General features: G+C 36.2%; 2 protein-coding genes across 3 annotated transcripts; one reads left to right on the forward strand and one right to left on the reverse strand.

Moving 5' to 3' along the window:
- Positions 1-1,506: 1,506 nt before the first annotated feature.
- On the reverse strand, positions 1,507-10,998 carry ATPAF1 (ATP synthase mitochondrial F1 complex assembly factor 1). 2 transcript variants are annotated; one of them, XM_026706971.2, is made up of 9 exons: positions 10,737-10,998; positions 10,085-10,193; positions 9,218-9,262; positions 7,405-7,467; positions 6,470-6,520; positions 6,171-6,218; positions 5,088-5,183; positions 3,697-3,804; positions 1,507-2,952 (listed from the first exon to the last, which is right to left on the reverse strand). In XM_026706971.2, exons 1-9 carry the CDS (start codon positions 10,955-10,957, stop codon positions 2,752-2,754), a joined length of 942 nt encoding a protein of 313 aa, XP_026562756.2. In that variant the 5' UTR covers positions 10,958-10,998; the 3' UTR covers positions 1,507-2,751. The 2 variants fall into 2 exon arrangements, with proteins under 2 accessions (XP_026562756.2, XP_087785997.1); XM_087929871.1 differs by lacking the exon at positions 10,085-10,193.
- Positions 10,999-12,123: 1,125 nt separating this feature from the next.
- Positions 12,124-14,169, forward strand: TEX38 (testis expressed 38). The gene is made up of 2 exons (XM_087929872.1): positions 12,124-12,261; positions 13,594-14,169. Exons 1-2 carry the CDS (start codon positions 12,243-12,245, stop codon positions 14,094-14,096), a joined length of 522 nt encoding a protein of 173 aa, XP_087785998.1. The 5' UTR covers positions 12,124-12,242; the 3' UTR covers positions 14,097-14,169.
- The last annotated feature ends 2,179 nt before the right edge of the window (positions 14,170-16,348 follow it).

Below are 16,348 nucleotides of genomic sequence, written 5' to 3' on the forward strand. Positions count from 1 at the left end.
ACCAGGCAGGTGTTTTCCTTGTTCATCACTCATCTCACCTTTGAAAGTAATAAGAGACAGGGAATATTCATAGAAGATATCAATATAATTGCTAGGCCAATTTGGGAGACCATAATTCGGAAAACAATTTAGGAGTAGAAATGTGAAAAATACTACTATAATAGTGGCAAACAGCATGATCTTTTTCAAATCAGTCATGAACACAAATCCAGTTTTTAGTTGAGCTATATGCCCACTATGTAGGATTGAATCTAAAGTTGACTGAATCCTAATCAGCACATGCAAATAACTTTTACCGGTAATAGCCTAAATATGGTGATATTTAAAAGATGGAAATCAAAGTAGGGTTATCATTGATGAGTTTCTACAAATTATATAAAGGCTGCTTTAAATTTAAAATTTATTAATAATTAATAATGATTATATTTACCATATTAAAAATTATTTAACAGAAGAACAGAGTTGGAAGGGACTTGGAAGTCTTCTAATCCAACATCTGCTTTAGCAGAGGATCCTGTACCATTCCGGACAAATGGATGTCCAATCTCTTCTTAGAAGCCTCCCGTGATGGAGCACCCACAACTTCTGAAAGCATGCTCTTCCACTGATGGTTCTGTCAGGAAATTTATGGAACACAACTGTTTGTGAATAATTATTGACCCATAATCTACCATAACACTGATCCTCTATCTGTGAAACATTTCAGTTCACTGCTACTACAATAAGTAAATCAACCCGAAGGGGAAAGTGTATATCAAAAACATAAGTTTCATTACTAGTCCTCACAAGTCCCTGATCACTCCCCCAATAAAATTAAAACCAAGAAAGAAATAGAAACACATTCTGTTCCATGTGTCTCGAATGCTAAATGAGGACAGCCCAATGTCTTATATAGACATTATACAGAATCCACAGAACCATGAGATTTGACTTCTATGTCTGCCTGATGTAAGGTATTTCAAGTCTTGTAATCTGAGTACTAAAAGTATATGCTGTGCTGATGGAGATTTAAAAACAAGATGCCTTAGGACCTTCCCTTGAGTCTTCACTTCCTATGGTGAAACCCTCTTCCTACTGGAAGGTTTCTACTGAAGAAAGGGGATATTTTTGTTAATTTCCCTTTTCCACAACACTTCTGGCACCCCAAAATATGATGATTCTTCTCTGGAAAGCATGGGCATAAGTTACTCCGTGAGGCTGTAGAAAATTTAACCTTTCTGTTCAACAGTAGGCACAATAAAATGAAGTATCATGCATCCAGGCATTAAATCCAAGACCCTTTGAATCCAACACTTGTCTCTAGAACTATAATATCATTTAGTTTAATTTTTTTTCAGTATATGAAGGGTCCCCGAGTTTAAATTAAAAGGTAATACCTAAATGTTTGTTTCAATTTGCTAGTGAGAAAAAACATCTTCTCCTCACCACTTAGAAGGGGGCATCTCTATATTGTGCCTGTTACAACCTGAAGGCTTACCAACTGAGCACAAAGAAAACAATACACCATTTTTCTGCAGAATACTGTTTTAATTCCAAAGCAAAAATATAGAGATTTCATAAATTAATCAATACACATTTTCATTTATGTCTTTACAATGCTTTGGTTTTTAGAGAATGAGAATCACATAACATGTCCTGAACAATTTGCCTGAGAAATCAATTTATGATTTTCTTGACAGCATGTACAGTTCTACACGTGAACAGAAGCTGGAGTGCATAATTAAAATGCAGAGAAAAATCTTTAGGAAATATTCTCATAACCTCCAAATGCTTTTACTGATCTTATTTAATTAAAATATTTGGCAGTGTTATTTTACCGATATTTATTTTTGAAGCAAGCTCAAGAAAAGGACTCCATCTGACTCCTATTCCGATATGTGCTTTTTCCTGTTCCCATTATCAGTGAACTGATTCATTACAAAAGCAGGAGAAATCAGAGAAAGTAAGGCAATAGAAAGTATACTCTATTTTCATGAATGAAGAGCAAAGGTGACATTAGATCTAGTTTAGGCATATGTTGGGTTATTTCTAAGATGAAAAAAATGGATAATTCCCACTTTTGCAATTAAAGGCCTCGATATTTTTTCTCCCACAACATTATCTCAATATTATCCTACTGCTTAAAATTACAGAGATTAACAGTTCTGTAAATACCCAATAGTCTTTCATTTCAAATGGATCCACTTCATTACATTTTTAAAAAATTATCTCACGTTTTTAAGTTGATATATTTTTGGATATGCTTAAGAACCTTCAAAGTGACTCTTGTGCTAGTCTTGTTCTGAATTTCTGCTTCACAAGATGGGAACTCATTCAGGCTAAAATGATAGCATGTCACTCACAGTAAAATACTTTTAACCAGATCCAGGAAATTGTCATACTCATTGAAAAAAGCCCCTCTTGGCTTTTCTTTTTTTTTCAGTTTCATTTTTTGCTGAAGAACAGATATATGGAAACTTCAAACATGCTAAAACCCAACAAGCCGTATGCAACTGGGAAGAGGAAATTTCAAATAGTTTCATATAGTGATCATAAATGCTTATCTATTCTTCTAGCATTCAGATATAAAATGGACAAGGGCCTCTACATCATCACAGTATTGAGTAGTCCCCTTTATAAGTGATTCTTTTCCCCACAGAGTCCCAAGGGCATTGCTTATAATGACACTTTCTGGGAAAAAAAACAGCAACTCTGTCCCATGGTGGTATCTCTTGCCATGCCAGCGACCTTGGGATAAAGCCGCTATACCTCTCAAGCAGTTGGTGAGGGCACATCTTCCTGAGGTCTCAGTTCTTGCCCAATTCTGTTCTGTTCAAGCTCACTTATTACAGACATATATTTAAATTCATTTGGCTGATGGTTAAATGATTCCACCAACCAGTAGGTCTCTTGACGGTCTGTGGCATAGAAAAGCTGAACCTGGCTGGCTAGGCACTGAGCTTCCTGTACAGTCTGTGAAAATAAACAATGTATGCTGTTAGAAGAGTTATGGGGCTTCATCAATGGAAAAAGAAGGAGCATTAAGCTTTATACCTTGTACCAAAATTTTAATTTCATTTTATTACTGTGCTCTAATGCCAGGACAATTATATAGAAACAGACATGACAAAGCTGCTATAAAAGTGGCACAGTGTTTTAGTATTTGGAGGCATTTCAAATCATTAAGAACTGATTATGAAAGGGAAAAGAACATAATGGTGATGAGGTCAGTGGCTCTTTTATGAATTCTGAGGCATTTCTAAGCCAGTCCTGAATATTGTCCAACTGTCTTAAGTCTTTGAAGTGGAACACAAATGTATAAGAGCAACAGTTGGTACAGCTTCAACTATCACAATACTAGTCAAGAGAGAGAGAAAAGTGCCAATTGGAATGCAGAAAAAGAAAAATGAACCAGTCCTAATATAGTCCACATTACTAAAATATGCAAGCTATTACTGAATATTCACACGTTTACATGTTTGTTTTGTAAACTGTTAGCTGGCCATCTGGAAGCCTCTTCTATTGGTATCAACATGAGGGTGGAATATGTATAAAAATATTTGCCTACCATACTTAGAAATGCTCATCCATTCTGTGCTTTCAATAAGCAAGACTGACAAAATGATACAAGAATTCCACTTTTATGCTCTTTGTTTTAATAAAGCAAGGAACTATCTTTCTGTCATGAAAACCTGATCATTGCTAAGTTTCATTTACCAAGAATTTAGAATCCATTTCTGCAGTCATCAGTACAATTCCTTTTTCCTTCTGAAGCTCAGGAAAATGATACAAAATCAACTGGCTGGAAGAAGCATCACCTTGACTCTGCAGCAAATACAATGTTTACTATTATATAAACACAGGGGTATTCAACAAGCACTTTAATTACCAAATCATTTTAAGACTTCAATCAGGAAAGAGATTCACAGGCATCTACAAGATGCAAGAAAATATTGCACGGTTGAGCTCTTTCTATTCAAAATCCTTTCCTTCTCTGATGTTTCATGTATGGTATCTGCACAGAAATGTTTGTATAAGTATGTGTGTCTAAAACCCTCCAATACTCTAATACTAGGAAGTCAACAGAAAAATATAAATGGTTTCAGGAAAACTATATACATTTTGATTTTTGGCTAGATTGAGATGTCATTCCAAGCACAAAGTTCAATTACAGCTCTCTTAGTTCTCATCTAGAATGTTCATCAACTAGTCTAAGCAATTGGTTGAGAAAGACTGATCTAGAGAGCAGGATTGGTCTGGTAAACCTTCATTTTGACACGTGGGCACATGGGACTGTGTAAGTGTTATGAAAAATACTCATTATTCAACTGAAGCTCTGAGATACCGCCACTGGAAGAGTCCAAACAAACACATGTTACCTTAAGCTAAGTTATGAAGGAACTACTGACAATTCAAGAAGCCATTTTGCTTTTGCTTTAAGGCAACAGCAATCAAGTTTCTAGGCTATGCAGTTTCCATGTTACCTCTCAAAACAAGCAAAAAATATCAACCAGCTTCAAGCTATAGTATAGTATCCTAGATTCCAGGTGCTATAGTAAAGTGAAGATTTAATTTATTTGCTACTATGATGTGTCCTGAAAAACATCTGCTCATATCCCAGCTTATTAATTGTCTAGACATAATCACCACCTAACCAGCCAATTTTGACTTGCGTAGGTTCAGTGTCTGGGATGATTAACACACCAGCTTCCACTAAATAATTTTGCTATAAAAAGAAGTGTCAAGGCTTAATTGATTTGGAGCACTATGCCCTTTTGAATCAAGCACTGGAGAATTGTCTGTTTTATGCATCTTACAGTAAGGCCAAATAAATGACCTAAGTCTTGAATAAAATTCATCTTCTGCAATTTAAGAATCCTGCACAAGAGATATGTAGCAGAGAGCTCAAAAACAATTTAAAAGAAACAATTTCTCCAGACATCTCTATCAGTGCCCACATGAAATAATTCTTGTTTTAAGGATTGGTTTTAAAAGGCAGTGACATACACAGAATTTGGGGCGGAGGGGAGGGAGAGGAATTTTTCCTCCTTTCTGAATTCCCCAGACTGTCCCTAGAAATATTTTTTTAGAAAAAAACCTCCACCTACCTGAATGTTTATCAGAGAAGTGAAGTGAAGTTCTCTTCCTGACCACAGTCCAACAAAAAATTCATACCCTTCCTTCCTTGGCAGCGCATAAAGAAACTGGATTGAAGATGGATGGGAATTAAAATTGGTCTATTGAAATCCAAGTCAAATTGAGTAAAACACGAGACTCAGGAAGACAAATGAGCAGTCATTTTAGACTAGTCCTGGAAAATGACACTTCTTAAATGTTCATTTCCTCATTTCCTGCTGAGCCTGAGAAACTTTTTATATGCCTGTGATGTTCCTCCAGAATGTTCTTTGCAATAATTCAGTATGTTGCAGTTTTTGGACTGAAGTACATTTATAAACGCAGCGGCAAGATGCTGAGCTTGTCAATTAGAAAGGTCGGCAGTTCGGTGCTTCGAATCCCTAGCACCGTGTAACGGAGTGAGCTCCCACTACTTGTCCCAGTTTCTGCCAAACTAGCAGTTCGAAAGCAGGTAAAAATGCAAATAGAAAAATAGGGACCACTTTGGTGGGAAGGTAACAGTGTTCCGTGCGCCTTTGGCGTTTAGTCATACCGGCCACATGACCACGGAGACGTCTTTGGACAGTGCTGGCTCTTCGGCTTTGTAACAATGATGAGCACTGCCCCCTAGAGCTGGAAACGACTAGCACAACTAGCATGTATGTGTGAGGGGAACTTTACCTTTCTTTTATAAACAGAATAACAGAGTTGGAAGGGACGTTGGACGGATTCTAGTCCAGTCCTCTTCTCAAGCAGCTTATACCATTCCAGACAAATGGCTCTCCAATCTCATCTTAAAATGGAACAGTGATGGAGCACCAACAACTTCTGGAGGTGAGCCATTTCACTGATTAATTGTTCTATCAGGAAATTTCTCCTTAGAGAATTATAAGAATGATAAGAATTGACAAATGAATAAAGCAGCTGTAGATTATCAGGGCTGTAATCTATTAAGATTATCTAAATTCCATCACAATTGGAAAATCAGACTATCAGTAACAAAATTTTATATTGAGAAGAGTGAAAGAAAGACTCTGGCCATAAAGAGCCTTCCCAAACACACACATTGTACTTACAGATGGACAATTTTGAATTCGTTTCCACATGACATCAAAAGTTTTTCCCTTTGGAAAGAAATGGGAAAACATGCTTATGTGGTTCTCATCAGTGAAAAAGAAACAACAAAGAACATGATTTATTTTCTTACATCCCACCATCCCACCACTTGAGGTGGTTTCTAATAATAGCAAGTGATCATACTCTTGTAAAAGTGTTTCGGCACAGTCAGCAATAAATTTTTAATTGAATTTCTGAATGCTCCACTAGGTTAAACAGGAGGGATGTTGGGGTGAGATCAAATTATTGTTGTACTTACAGGAATAACAGCATAAACTGTGTCTTCTCCAGAAAAGTATTGCTTCCATATCTGGATAAAAGAGATTGTGCCAATTATTTCAAAGACAGTGAATGGAAATCAAAAGAAACTCGATTCAGTGAAATAACTGTATTACCAAAATAATCAGTCAATTGAAATATTTGATGTTGGTCTTTACTAGTACTGTTTCCAGTCTAATAGCCAAACTTGAAAGTTGTCCAGGTTTTTTTACCCATGTTCCTATTTAAGGTTCAGACAGTCAAACTAGTAATAAAAATAACCAAAACTTACTAAATGAAACACATAGCAAAACAAATTAAAGAGCTTGGTAGGATAACCGCAAGTTGATTTCAATGGGATTTTCATTCTTCTAAAAAGATACTTACTCAGTCCTAAAAAGACATAAGGATGAAAACTGGCTTGGACAAACACCTCCTGTGGTGTGGGTGCACATTTTAAAACTTCATCATCATCTTATTTCACCATGCACTGGAACCCAAAAATTCTTTAAAGATTTCGAGGGAAAAATATATGGGAATTGATTTCTGCCCATAAACTCTGGGCTTAAAAAACACCAATATTTATTTATTTACTTAATTCATTGTTCATGTTTCTATCTTGCTACAATCGAAGGACTTTACTATGCCATACAAGAGAGACTGTGCATATATATGTCTTTTTAAGATTATATAAGACTGTAGACTAATCTAGACTTTTAATATAAAAAGACAATTCACACATAAGACAAATGATAACATTGTTAAATTGTCAAAGCAAGTATCTCCATTCAGGAAACTGAGCAACAGCACTGAATATAGGACTTTAATGTTAAGTTTTTGCTCTTCAAAAGTTACCAGAGAACAACAGGTTCCATTAACTTAAAAGTGTTAAAAGTTACACAAAATGTACTTTTTAAGGATTCCCATTTTTGTCACCTGCTTTATTTCTTCAGGCTTCTTCTGTTTCATCATCTCAACATTAAGTATAGAATCAAGTGTCTGTAACAAATTATAAACAATAAAGTTTGCATGCTAAGTCATCAATGTAAGAAACAAAACAAAACATTGATTCCTTGTAGGCTAACATGCATACAATGTAACTGGGAAGAACTACTTCTAATAACACTTATCTAATTTATAGAATTTATATCCTACCTTTCATCAGATAGTTCAGTGTAGTATGCCTGTACACTGCACGAGTCAAAAAGAGGGCTGTGAGGATATTTACAGACCCCTCACATCCTGGACATAAACGATTTCAACTCCTACCCTCAAAATGGCGCTATAGAGCACTGCACACCAGAACAACTATACACAAGAACAGTTTCTTCCCGAATGCCATCACTTTGCTAAACAAATAATTCCCTCAACACTGTCAAACTATTTACTAAGTCTACATTACTATTACTATTACTCTTCCCATCCTTCCATTCACCCATCTCCTCCCATTTATGACTGTATGACTGTAACTTCGTTGCTTGTATCCTTACAATTTTTTATTGACTGCTTATTGTACCCTGACTAATTATTAAATGTTGTACCTTATGATTCTTGATTAATGTATCTTTTTTATGTACATTGAAAGCATATGCACCAAGACAAATTCCTTGTGTGTCTAATCACATTTGGCCAATAAAGAATTCTGCTCAAAATCAATCATTGGATCGATGAATGGGAAGGGACCTAACACTAGGTCACATACCAATCTAGATCCAACTTATTTGTAAAATTTTATTTTACATTCTTAAAATAAATAATTAGTAAAACAATATTTAAACTTAACTTTAAAAAATAATAAAAAACAAAGCAAAAGAAAAAATAGGAATAAGACAGCTCCAAAAGATTTTTAAAAAGAGAAAAAACCCTCTATTTTATAGTTACCAATAGCTCTGATGTTACTAATAAATATATTACTATAATATAATCTGTACAAAATTGTAAAATATAACAAAATCTCTATCACAGTAATATATATCCTTGCATCCTTTGATAGTAGAAAATATTGCCTTTTGCTAGACTGATAGATTCACTTCCAACCAGTGGTGGGATTCAATTTTTTTTTTAACCACTGGTTCTGTGGGCGTGGCTTGGTGACGTGGCAGCGGAAGGATACTGTAAAATCTCCAGTCAGAGGTGGTATTTGCCGGTTCTCTGAACTACTCAAAATTTCCGCTACCAGTTCTCCAGAACCGGTCAGAACCTGCTGAATACCACCTCTGCTTCCAACCATCATTTCTTAATATACGAAATGAGGGGTCCTTGGCGCTCTCTGAGCTTGTTTTCTTGCAGACATTTCATTACTCAAGCTAGGTAACATCATCAGTGCTGTTAGCTAGTTTGAGTAATGAAATGTCTGGAAAAAAAAAGAAACAAGTTTAGAGAGCACCAAAGACTACTCAGTCAAACCCTGAGCTACAATTATTTTTACTGGTAATATTTGGAATATTATCACATTTCTAATTTCCCAATATGAAATATCCAAGACCTTAGTCACTCTACTATGCTAGCTCAATAGCAAATAACTATATAACATAACCATCAAATCCAGTGGCCTGTTCTCAGGATGAAAGAAAGCATATCCATGGTAGCTTATCAAAAGCAGCTGAACTATGCCAATTACAGAATTTTCTATAAAAAATCTTTATGAAAAATCTCTCAGATAGATCTAGCTCCCTAATCCAATCACCATTAGCAAAATAGGTACTATAAATAAGAGTAGAAAATAGGTTTAATGAAAATATAATTTTACCTTATTTTTTGTGAATCCTGGTTTTGTTTGTCCTGCTTTTGCAGTCTAGAATTAAATATTAAGACTACTTTAGAATCAGCACCATGAAAATGGTTATAATCTTCAGTGTTAAGCAATTTGTCTTAGACCTCTAAACAATTCAAGGAGGCACATATAACACATAACTGGCTGAAGTGCAAAGCCAAGGGATTGGGTAAAATGCAATTGTTTTTAAATTAGAAGTTAGTTTTGTATCAGTAGAAGACATGAGTTAATTTTGAGATGAAGACTATGGGTTGACATAGTTATTTCTGGAAGATACTTTTAAACTACCATATAATATAAGGCTGTCCCAAATCTTGGAATAACATGTATTCCATTCAATCAGAAAGCATGGGGGAGAGGTTATGCTGCTGATATTAATGTATCCTTCTCAAACTCAATGTATCCTTCCTGTGTATACGACAATAAATCTGAAAACATAAAAGGTGTGTGTATGTATGTATGTTTATATGTACATATCAAACATGCATACAAAAAGCTAAAGGAGAAGATAGATCTTAATGTTTTTGTTATTTTTGCAAAAGAAGGCCTTCCTTTTGAAGCCTCACTTTTACAAAAAAAAATGGGATAAAGGATCCAGCTGTGACTATAAAGGCCTCTATTCAACATTTAGTACGAACAGAAAAAAGTTTAATCTATCTCTGTAAAGTCAAAATACATGCATAACCATAAATAAATACGCAGGCACACACGAGTGGAAACAACAGTCAGGATTTTTTTTTTTCATATAGCAAAAAATGTTTTCTAATCCCAATTTCTTCTGATAGTTAATAAAATATTTATTGGATTAGATACTAAACATGAAATATTTGACATTAGCCTTGCCTGTTCCTCCATGCATCTGACAAACTCTGCCTGTTTTGAGAATCCCACTGGCTGCTTTTTCAAACCATTCTTTTGCTCCATGCGAGATTCAAAAAGATCTGGATTGGATCTGAATCAAAGTTAGAACAGTTTATAACTACCACACACAGATCATACTTTCGCCCCAAAACTCCTTATCATATGCCAAAAGTGTGTGACCTCATCATACTTTGTCATGGTAACTTATTAAAAAGCAGGGCAGGATGACAGCAAACTGGGCATATTTCACTCTAAATATCCGTCAGCGACCAGCTTCAACAGGAGAAGACTGGTGGAAGGAAGCAAATCTACTGTGTATTTATAGCAGCACCCAAACCAGTAAAGCTTGCATGCACACGAATAAGGTTTGAAACCTCTAAGCCTTTACTGTAAACCACGGCAAACCCGAGTGCGGGATACATTATAGCTCGACCCTGGACTTGTTTACTGGAATGCGTGTAAGTGCCTCGAAAGCCTTTGGGAGGCGTGCAGGGAAAGACGGGCAGACAAAGCCTAGCTAAGGACGTTCCTAGGGCTCCCACTTCAAGGTTACTCTCAGATTCCCACTTCTTCCCCCGCCAAAAAAAAAAAAAAGATTAAGCACAGCGTCCGGCTCCTCGGCGCTGCCTTATACCTGCGAAGCTCTTGGATCTTAGTTCGGTATTTCTCGAAGAAAGGGCTCTCCCCCAGACCACTCTCGTCTGCCAGCCCGCGGATCCCGAGGACTAGCGGCCTAGGCCGCGAAGGGACCAAAAGGCCAAGAGGCCGAAGAGCAGCGTAGCGACTCATCAGCACCCCGCGGGACAGGCTGAGCCCCGCCATCCCCCAGAACTGCTGCAGATGCCCCGCTGCCATGGCGGCCCTGCCCACCCCCCTACTCTGCCTTAGGCGCGAGCAACGCGGAACGCCCTCCGCCCGTTTACGTCACCCAGCGCAAAGGTTCCGCCCAGGCAAAGAAGGGAGCGAGCGGGGGAGGCCACACTTTAATTTAAATGTTAGAGAATGCAAACCGCAGACCGGGTCTATTAAAGAGAACATCTCCAATGAGGCTATACTAGGTCTACCCGATATTTGGGGTTGAGGGCTAAACCCCGGTTGAACATTGTTGATCTCTGTTCAATTTATTATGCGTTCAAGTCACTTTTTGACTCCTGGCTAAATCCCTCTACTTGGAAAGGTTTTTTGGAAGTGGTCTGCCATTGCTTCCTTTTTAGGGCTGAGAGAAAGTGGCTGGCCAAGGTCACCCAGATGGCTTTGTATCTTAAGACAGAATTAGAACTCATGGTCTCCCGTTTTCTAGCCTGTATAGCTTAACCACTATACCAAACTGCCTCTATTGGCTGTCCATTTTTGAAACAGTATTGGGTGCTTGATTTTCAAGTGTAAAAGTGTTTCCTAGTATGATTTGATTGCTTATTGTACCCTATGACTATCATTAAGTGTTGTACCTTATGATTTTTGACTCTTGGTGAATGTATCTTTTATGTATACTGAGAGTATTTGCACCAAGACAAATTCCTTGTGTGTCCAACTACACTTGGCCAATAAAGAATTCTATTCTATTCAAACCAGTTCTCTAAATTCCAGATATGCCCTAAGCACCAAGAGGTTATGGATCCCTGACCTAAAATAACCATCTGGCCTGTTTGGGAGGTCTTATAGTCAACTACCAGAATTTCCAGTTAAAGGAGTTAATATTTCTATAGACCTGGAGAAAGGCAGATCACAAACAGCTTTTTCTCAAAGAAAAAATAAAACACATACAGAGAAAAGTCAGCCTGTAGCTTTTGGATTGCATAAAAGAATGGGCAATCAAGCTTTTCCTTATCTTGAAAAGGAAGGCAAAGGTTTCTAGAAAGTCTATCCTGCATAGTATTGCTTTGTTGACTTAAAAGTCCTTTCACCTATGTTCCAGGAAAGTAGAGATTTCAACTGGGTGTGAGAGTAGAATGTATATTCTTGGCCCTCAGTATGGTCTCCTGGTGACCATTGTTTCATCATAAGCTTTGGAATGTGACTTTCTCTTCTATTCCTTTCCATTAGAATTAATGTCAACTACTCATTTGGTTTTCTCCTTCTGAAAAGAGAGTAGCTTCATCTTCTTCAAATAAAGGCATGGTAAAATCCAAACTTACAGTAAATGATGATTATCCCTAGTGGTGAGTAGCCCATTGTCTTTTCTGAACTAAACATTAGCAAGTTTGCCTTTTTATTACTGGAAAGCTAGGTGAGTCACCCAGCAGCAAGCAATTGAAACAGTATACATATAGTGCTGTGCCTGATCTGTTTTAATTCTGGTCTCTTAACTAAAGCTCAGTGGTTCAAACAGAGTTTGAAACAGAGTTTACAAATTGCAACTATAATTACGATTGGGTCTGCAGAACATACTTCACCAAAATCAAATAAAACATATACGGTATATTTTTTACTAAAATACATGAACTCAAGATTCATTGGTCAAAAGATAAGTTGATTTTGGACTGGCTGTGGGGAAAGGACATTTTTCTTAGGAATGGCTCCCTTTGGAGGTGACTATTTTGGCTTAGATCTGATTCACAGCTTTGACTGGTGCAAGAACCTATCACTTCCTGATGTAAAGGCAGCTCGGCCAATAACCCTTTTCCTTTTGGTTACCTTTTGCTCAGATAACATCTCAGGAAGCTGCCTTGATGTGTGTTTGGACATAGTTAATATAAAACAGGGCAACCAGATTGTTTTCAAGGATGCACCAATGAGCATTCATTTGTACAACTCCTGGAACATTGGTTTATTTCTGGGACATTCAGGCAATTTGTACCCGTAAAATCCTCAGCACTTAAAGGGACAGTGTATCTATACATGTATCTTTGTGCATAGCCTTGCTGATAGTTTGAAAAGGAAATGTAGAACAAGGCCTTTTCCATGGCACTAATCCAAATTTCCTTTTTTTTTCTGCTTAGGTTATTAAACCTTTGCTGGCTATTATTTTGGTAGAACTCTGCTATTTTAAATCTTCAGTTTCTCAAATTGGTAGAATATTTATTTTTAAAATAATTTAATTTTAAAATAATTCTGATTCTTTAGATCAGAAGATAACTTTTTATTAAATATTATAAAGTTCTTACCATTGTATCTAAACTGGAAGATTGGAGATATACAACTACATGCTTTAAAAAAAATCTAAAAGCTACTGTATAAGACAGCTTTAAGCTATTCTTCCAAATTACAAAGCTTGACTCCTTTAAATCCAAGTAATCCAGACCATCAAATTCGTCCCTTGATGAAAATGTTTATAGAAGAGACAGAGAGGGAACTTGATTGTTTTAACATGCTAATACTTTCCAACTTAAAAGCATGAGAGAATCCTTTAACCCAAACAGTATTCTATTGATGTTTTGGGGATTTTTTTGACAGTTTGAAAGTTTCACAACTTCCTCCTCATGCAAACAGTAGTAACACTCAAGATGACAACCAAATTCTCTTCTGAAGTTTATTTTATGACCTAATTACAGGTTTGCTGCCGGTGTATTTTGGAAGCCTAGCTTTTTGCTACATCTTGGTGTTTACCTGTATGCTGCTCCTTCAATGGCGAAAACAAATCCTTCAGAAGCGCCGTGCAAAAGTCTGGATGAAACAGTTGAAAGCGGAGTCTTATTTTCAACATGCATTGGCTCACAGGGCTGATGAGGAAGCCCAGCCTAGAACAAATACAGCCACCTGCAATCCCAATAACATACTAGACCTAGAACCACAAAGCACTGTCTTACCTAGTGAGAATATTGTGGAGAGCAACATCAATTCTACCCCTCCACTTCTAGATTCGGCTCCATACAAACCAGTATTTCAAGAAGTTCCATGTGCTTGTGCACTCTCTCACTTGCCGCCACTGCTTGCGCATTCAGCTTCTTACCCTTGCTCTACCATTCCAGCAGAAAGTTCACCATTCAGCTCACCTCTAAAACCAACCATCTTGAAATATGATCCATACAGTATGGGTAGAAGGATTTCTGCTTAGCGATCAAATGTGACGGATAGGAATATTCTTAAGTGGTTTCAGTTAGAACTCAATTAAAGATCAGTTTCAAACTATTTCCGTTTTCATTCAAGCATTGTTTTAATATTGGGAAGACAATCTGCCTTCGACAGCTAGTGTAGAAAGAAATCACTTTAGAAATTAAATTGTATTCAGAATCCGTTCATATATCATGAAACTGAAGTATATGTTCTTTCCAAGGTTTCTAAATCTACATTTCATCCCAATTGTCCAAAGAGCTGAATATTACATGGCCATACTTCAATTTTAACTTCAGTAACAAATTACATTTTAAAATATATGAGTAATATCCAGATATATCAAAAAGCAAAGTGTATGGAAGACTTTATAATTAAAACCAGCAAACATTGTTTAGTCCTGAGTGTCTCACATTTCGTTAGCAAAGTTAGTTATGGCTAACAAATGGTGCTTATAATGCAGCCTTTTAAAACTTAAAGTAAAATATAGTATAAATTATGGTCCAACTCAGTGAATATTTTGGAGCAACTTATTTTTTCCAGTGTGAGAGGTAATCTGGGAACAGCAACTGTTTTTACAAATCAGTTTATCATGTTATACAATTCTAATAGACAAAATAGGATTTTTTCAAGTGAACCGCATGATCAAAAAGAAAGCTGAATGCTTCAGTTTATTCTATAACATATTTTTCTAGATGAAATAAAATAACCATTAGACCCAAAACAAACTATTTTATTTAGATTTGACATTCACAATGCATAATAGGTGCAAAATGCAACAGCTAAATCTAGCTTTCATTCACTCCATTAGAGCTTTTACACATTTTTGAGGTCCTATTTTATAAACCATTTCAATTAGTTTAAGTAGGACAATGCAAATCAATTACCTTTATACAATGTAAAACCAGTGTACTTTCAGTGCAGTGGATTCCAATACAAATCCTAAAGAACAAACACTATGATTCACAGCAGAGCATTGTTTTTAACATTTTAAAGATCAGATTAGTTAATTCATATTCTAAAGGACATAATTTTCATTCTGGAGATATAAAATCAAGACTCTTTTTTTAATAGCATAAAAAGCAGTACCACTTTTAAACTATACCCAACACTCCCATACAAGGAAAACAGGTTTCAATCTTTCAAAACCCTTAAGAATTATTTCCTTTGCAATGTTATGCTTCTCCATACAAATAAACTACCCTTTTCTATAAATCTTAATTTTATTCATTCTTTTCATATGATTATCTGAACAAAAAGATAAGTAATTTTTACTTTTTAAATACCACTAGAATTTTTTGTGCAATCACAAAAGATACAATACATTCCACTGTTACTTTACCCTGTCCCTATTCTTTCTATTCTGAATGTCCCTAATTTTATCAGAGGATTCTATTATTGTAAAATACCTGAATAACCTACTGTATTTTTCAGACTATAAGACGCACCAGATCATAAGACGCACCTAGGTTTAGAGGAGGAAGACAAGAAAAAAATTAGTTTTTTGCCTTTGTGAGTCCCGTTTTTGCCCTCCCCAGAGACCAGAAGCACTTTATAGTCCAAAAGTGGTTCTTTTTTTGGCCTGCAGAGTGCTTCTGGATGCCAGGGAGGGCAAAAAATAGGACGCGCGGAAGGTTTGGGAGACCAAAAACAGGCCCGTATTTGCTCTAAAAGGCGTACAGACATTTCCACCCACTTTTTTTTAGGGGGGGGGGAGTGCATCTTATAGTCCAAAAAATACAGTAATTTTTTAAAAAATAATATATTCATTGGAAGCATTGCAATAAATTCAACATTCATTTGAAGCCTTCTGTTATTACCATGCTAAAAAGATGAGTCCATTTCATGGGCACCCATGAACACTGGAAAAAAAACATGTAGCTTAATATCCATACGAACATTTCAAAATCTTGTGTTTTTTTAAAATATGTTACAGCTTCCAGCTATCCTGCTCAGCATGGCTGATAGACATGATATGACTTGTGGCATCAGTTCAATTCAGAAGAGTATTATATCTTAAGGATGATAAAGCTAAAATGGGGAAAATATTAAGTTTTTGACCAGTGGTTTAGCTAATTCCCATTACTCTTTCTTACATAACATTCCCTAAACAGGCAGGCTCAGCTCTGTGAATGCTGCATATTCAATTTCAAATCAATTCTGCTGAACAGCTATTGCATATTGTTAATTAACTGTAAAATAATTTCAAAGAGTGAGCTATTTGAGCCAACTTATAATACTCAGATTGCCATATTT

Source organism: Pseudonaja textilis, chromosome 3, assembly GCF_049901715.1.
Source record: "Pseudonaja textilis isolate UNSWEBS1 chromosome 3, rPseTex1.2, whole genome shotgun sequence".
NCBI lineage: Eukaryota > Metazoa > Chordata > Lepidosauria > Squamata > Elapidae > Pseudonaja > Pseudonaja textilis.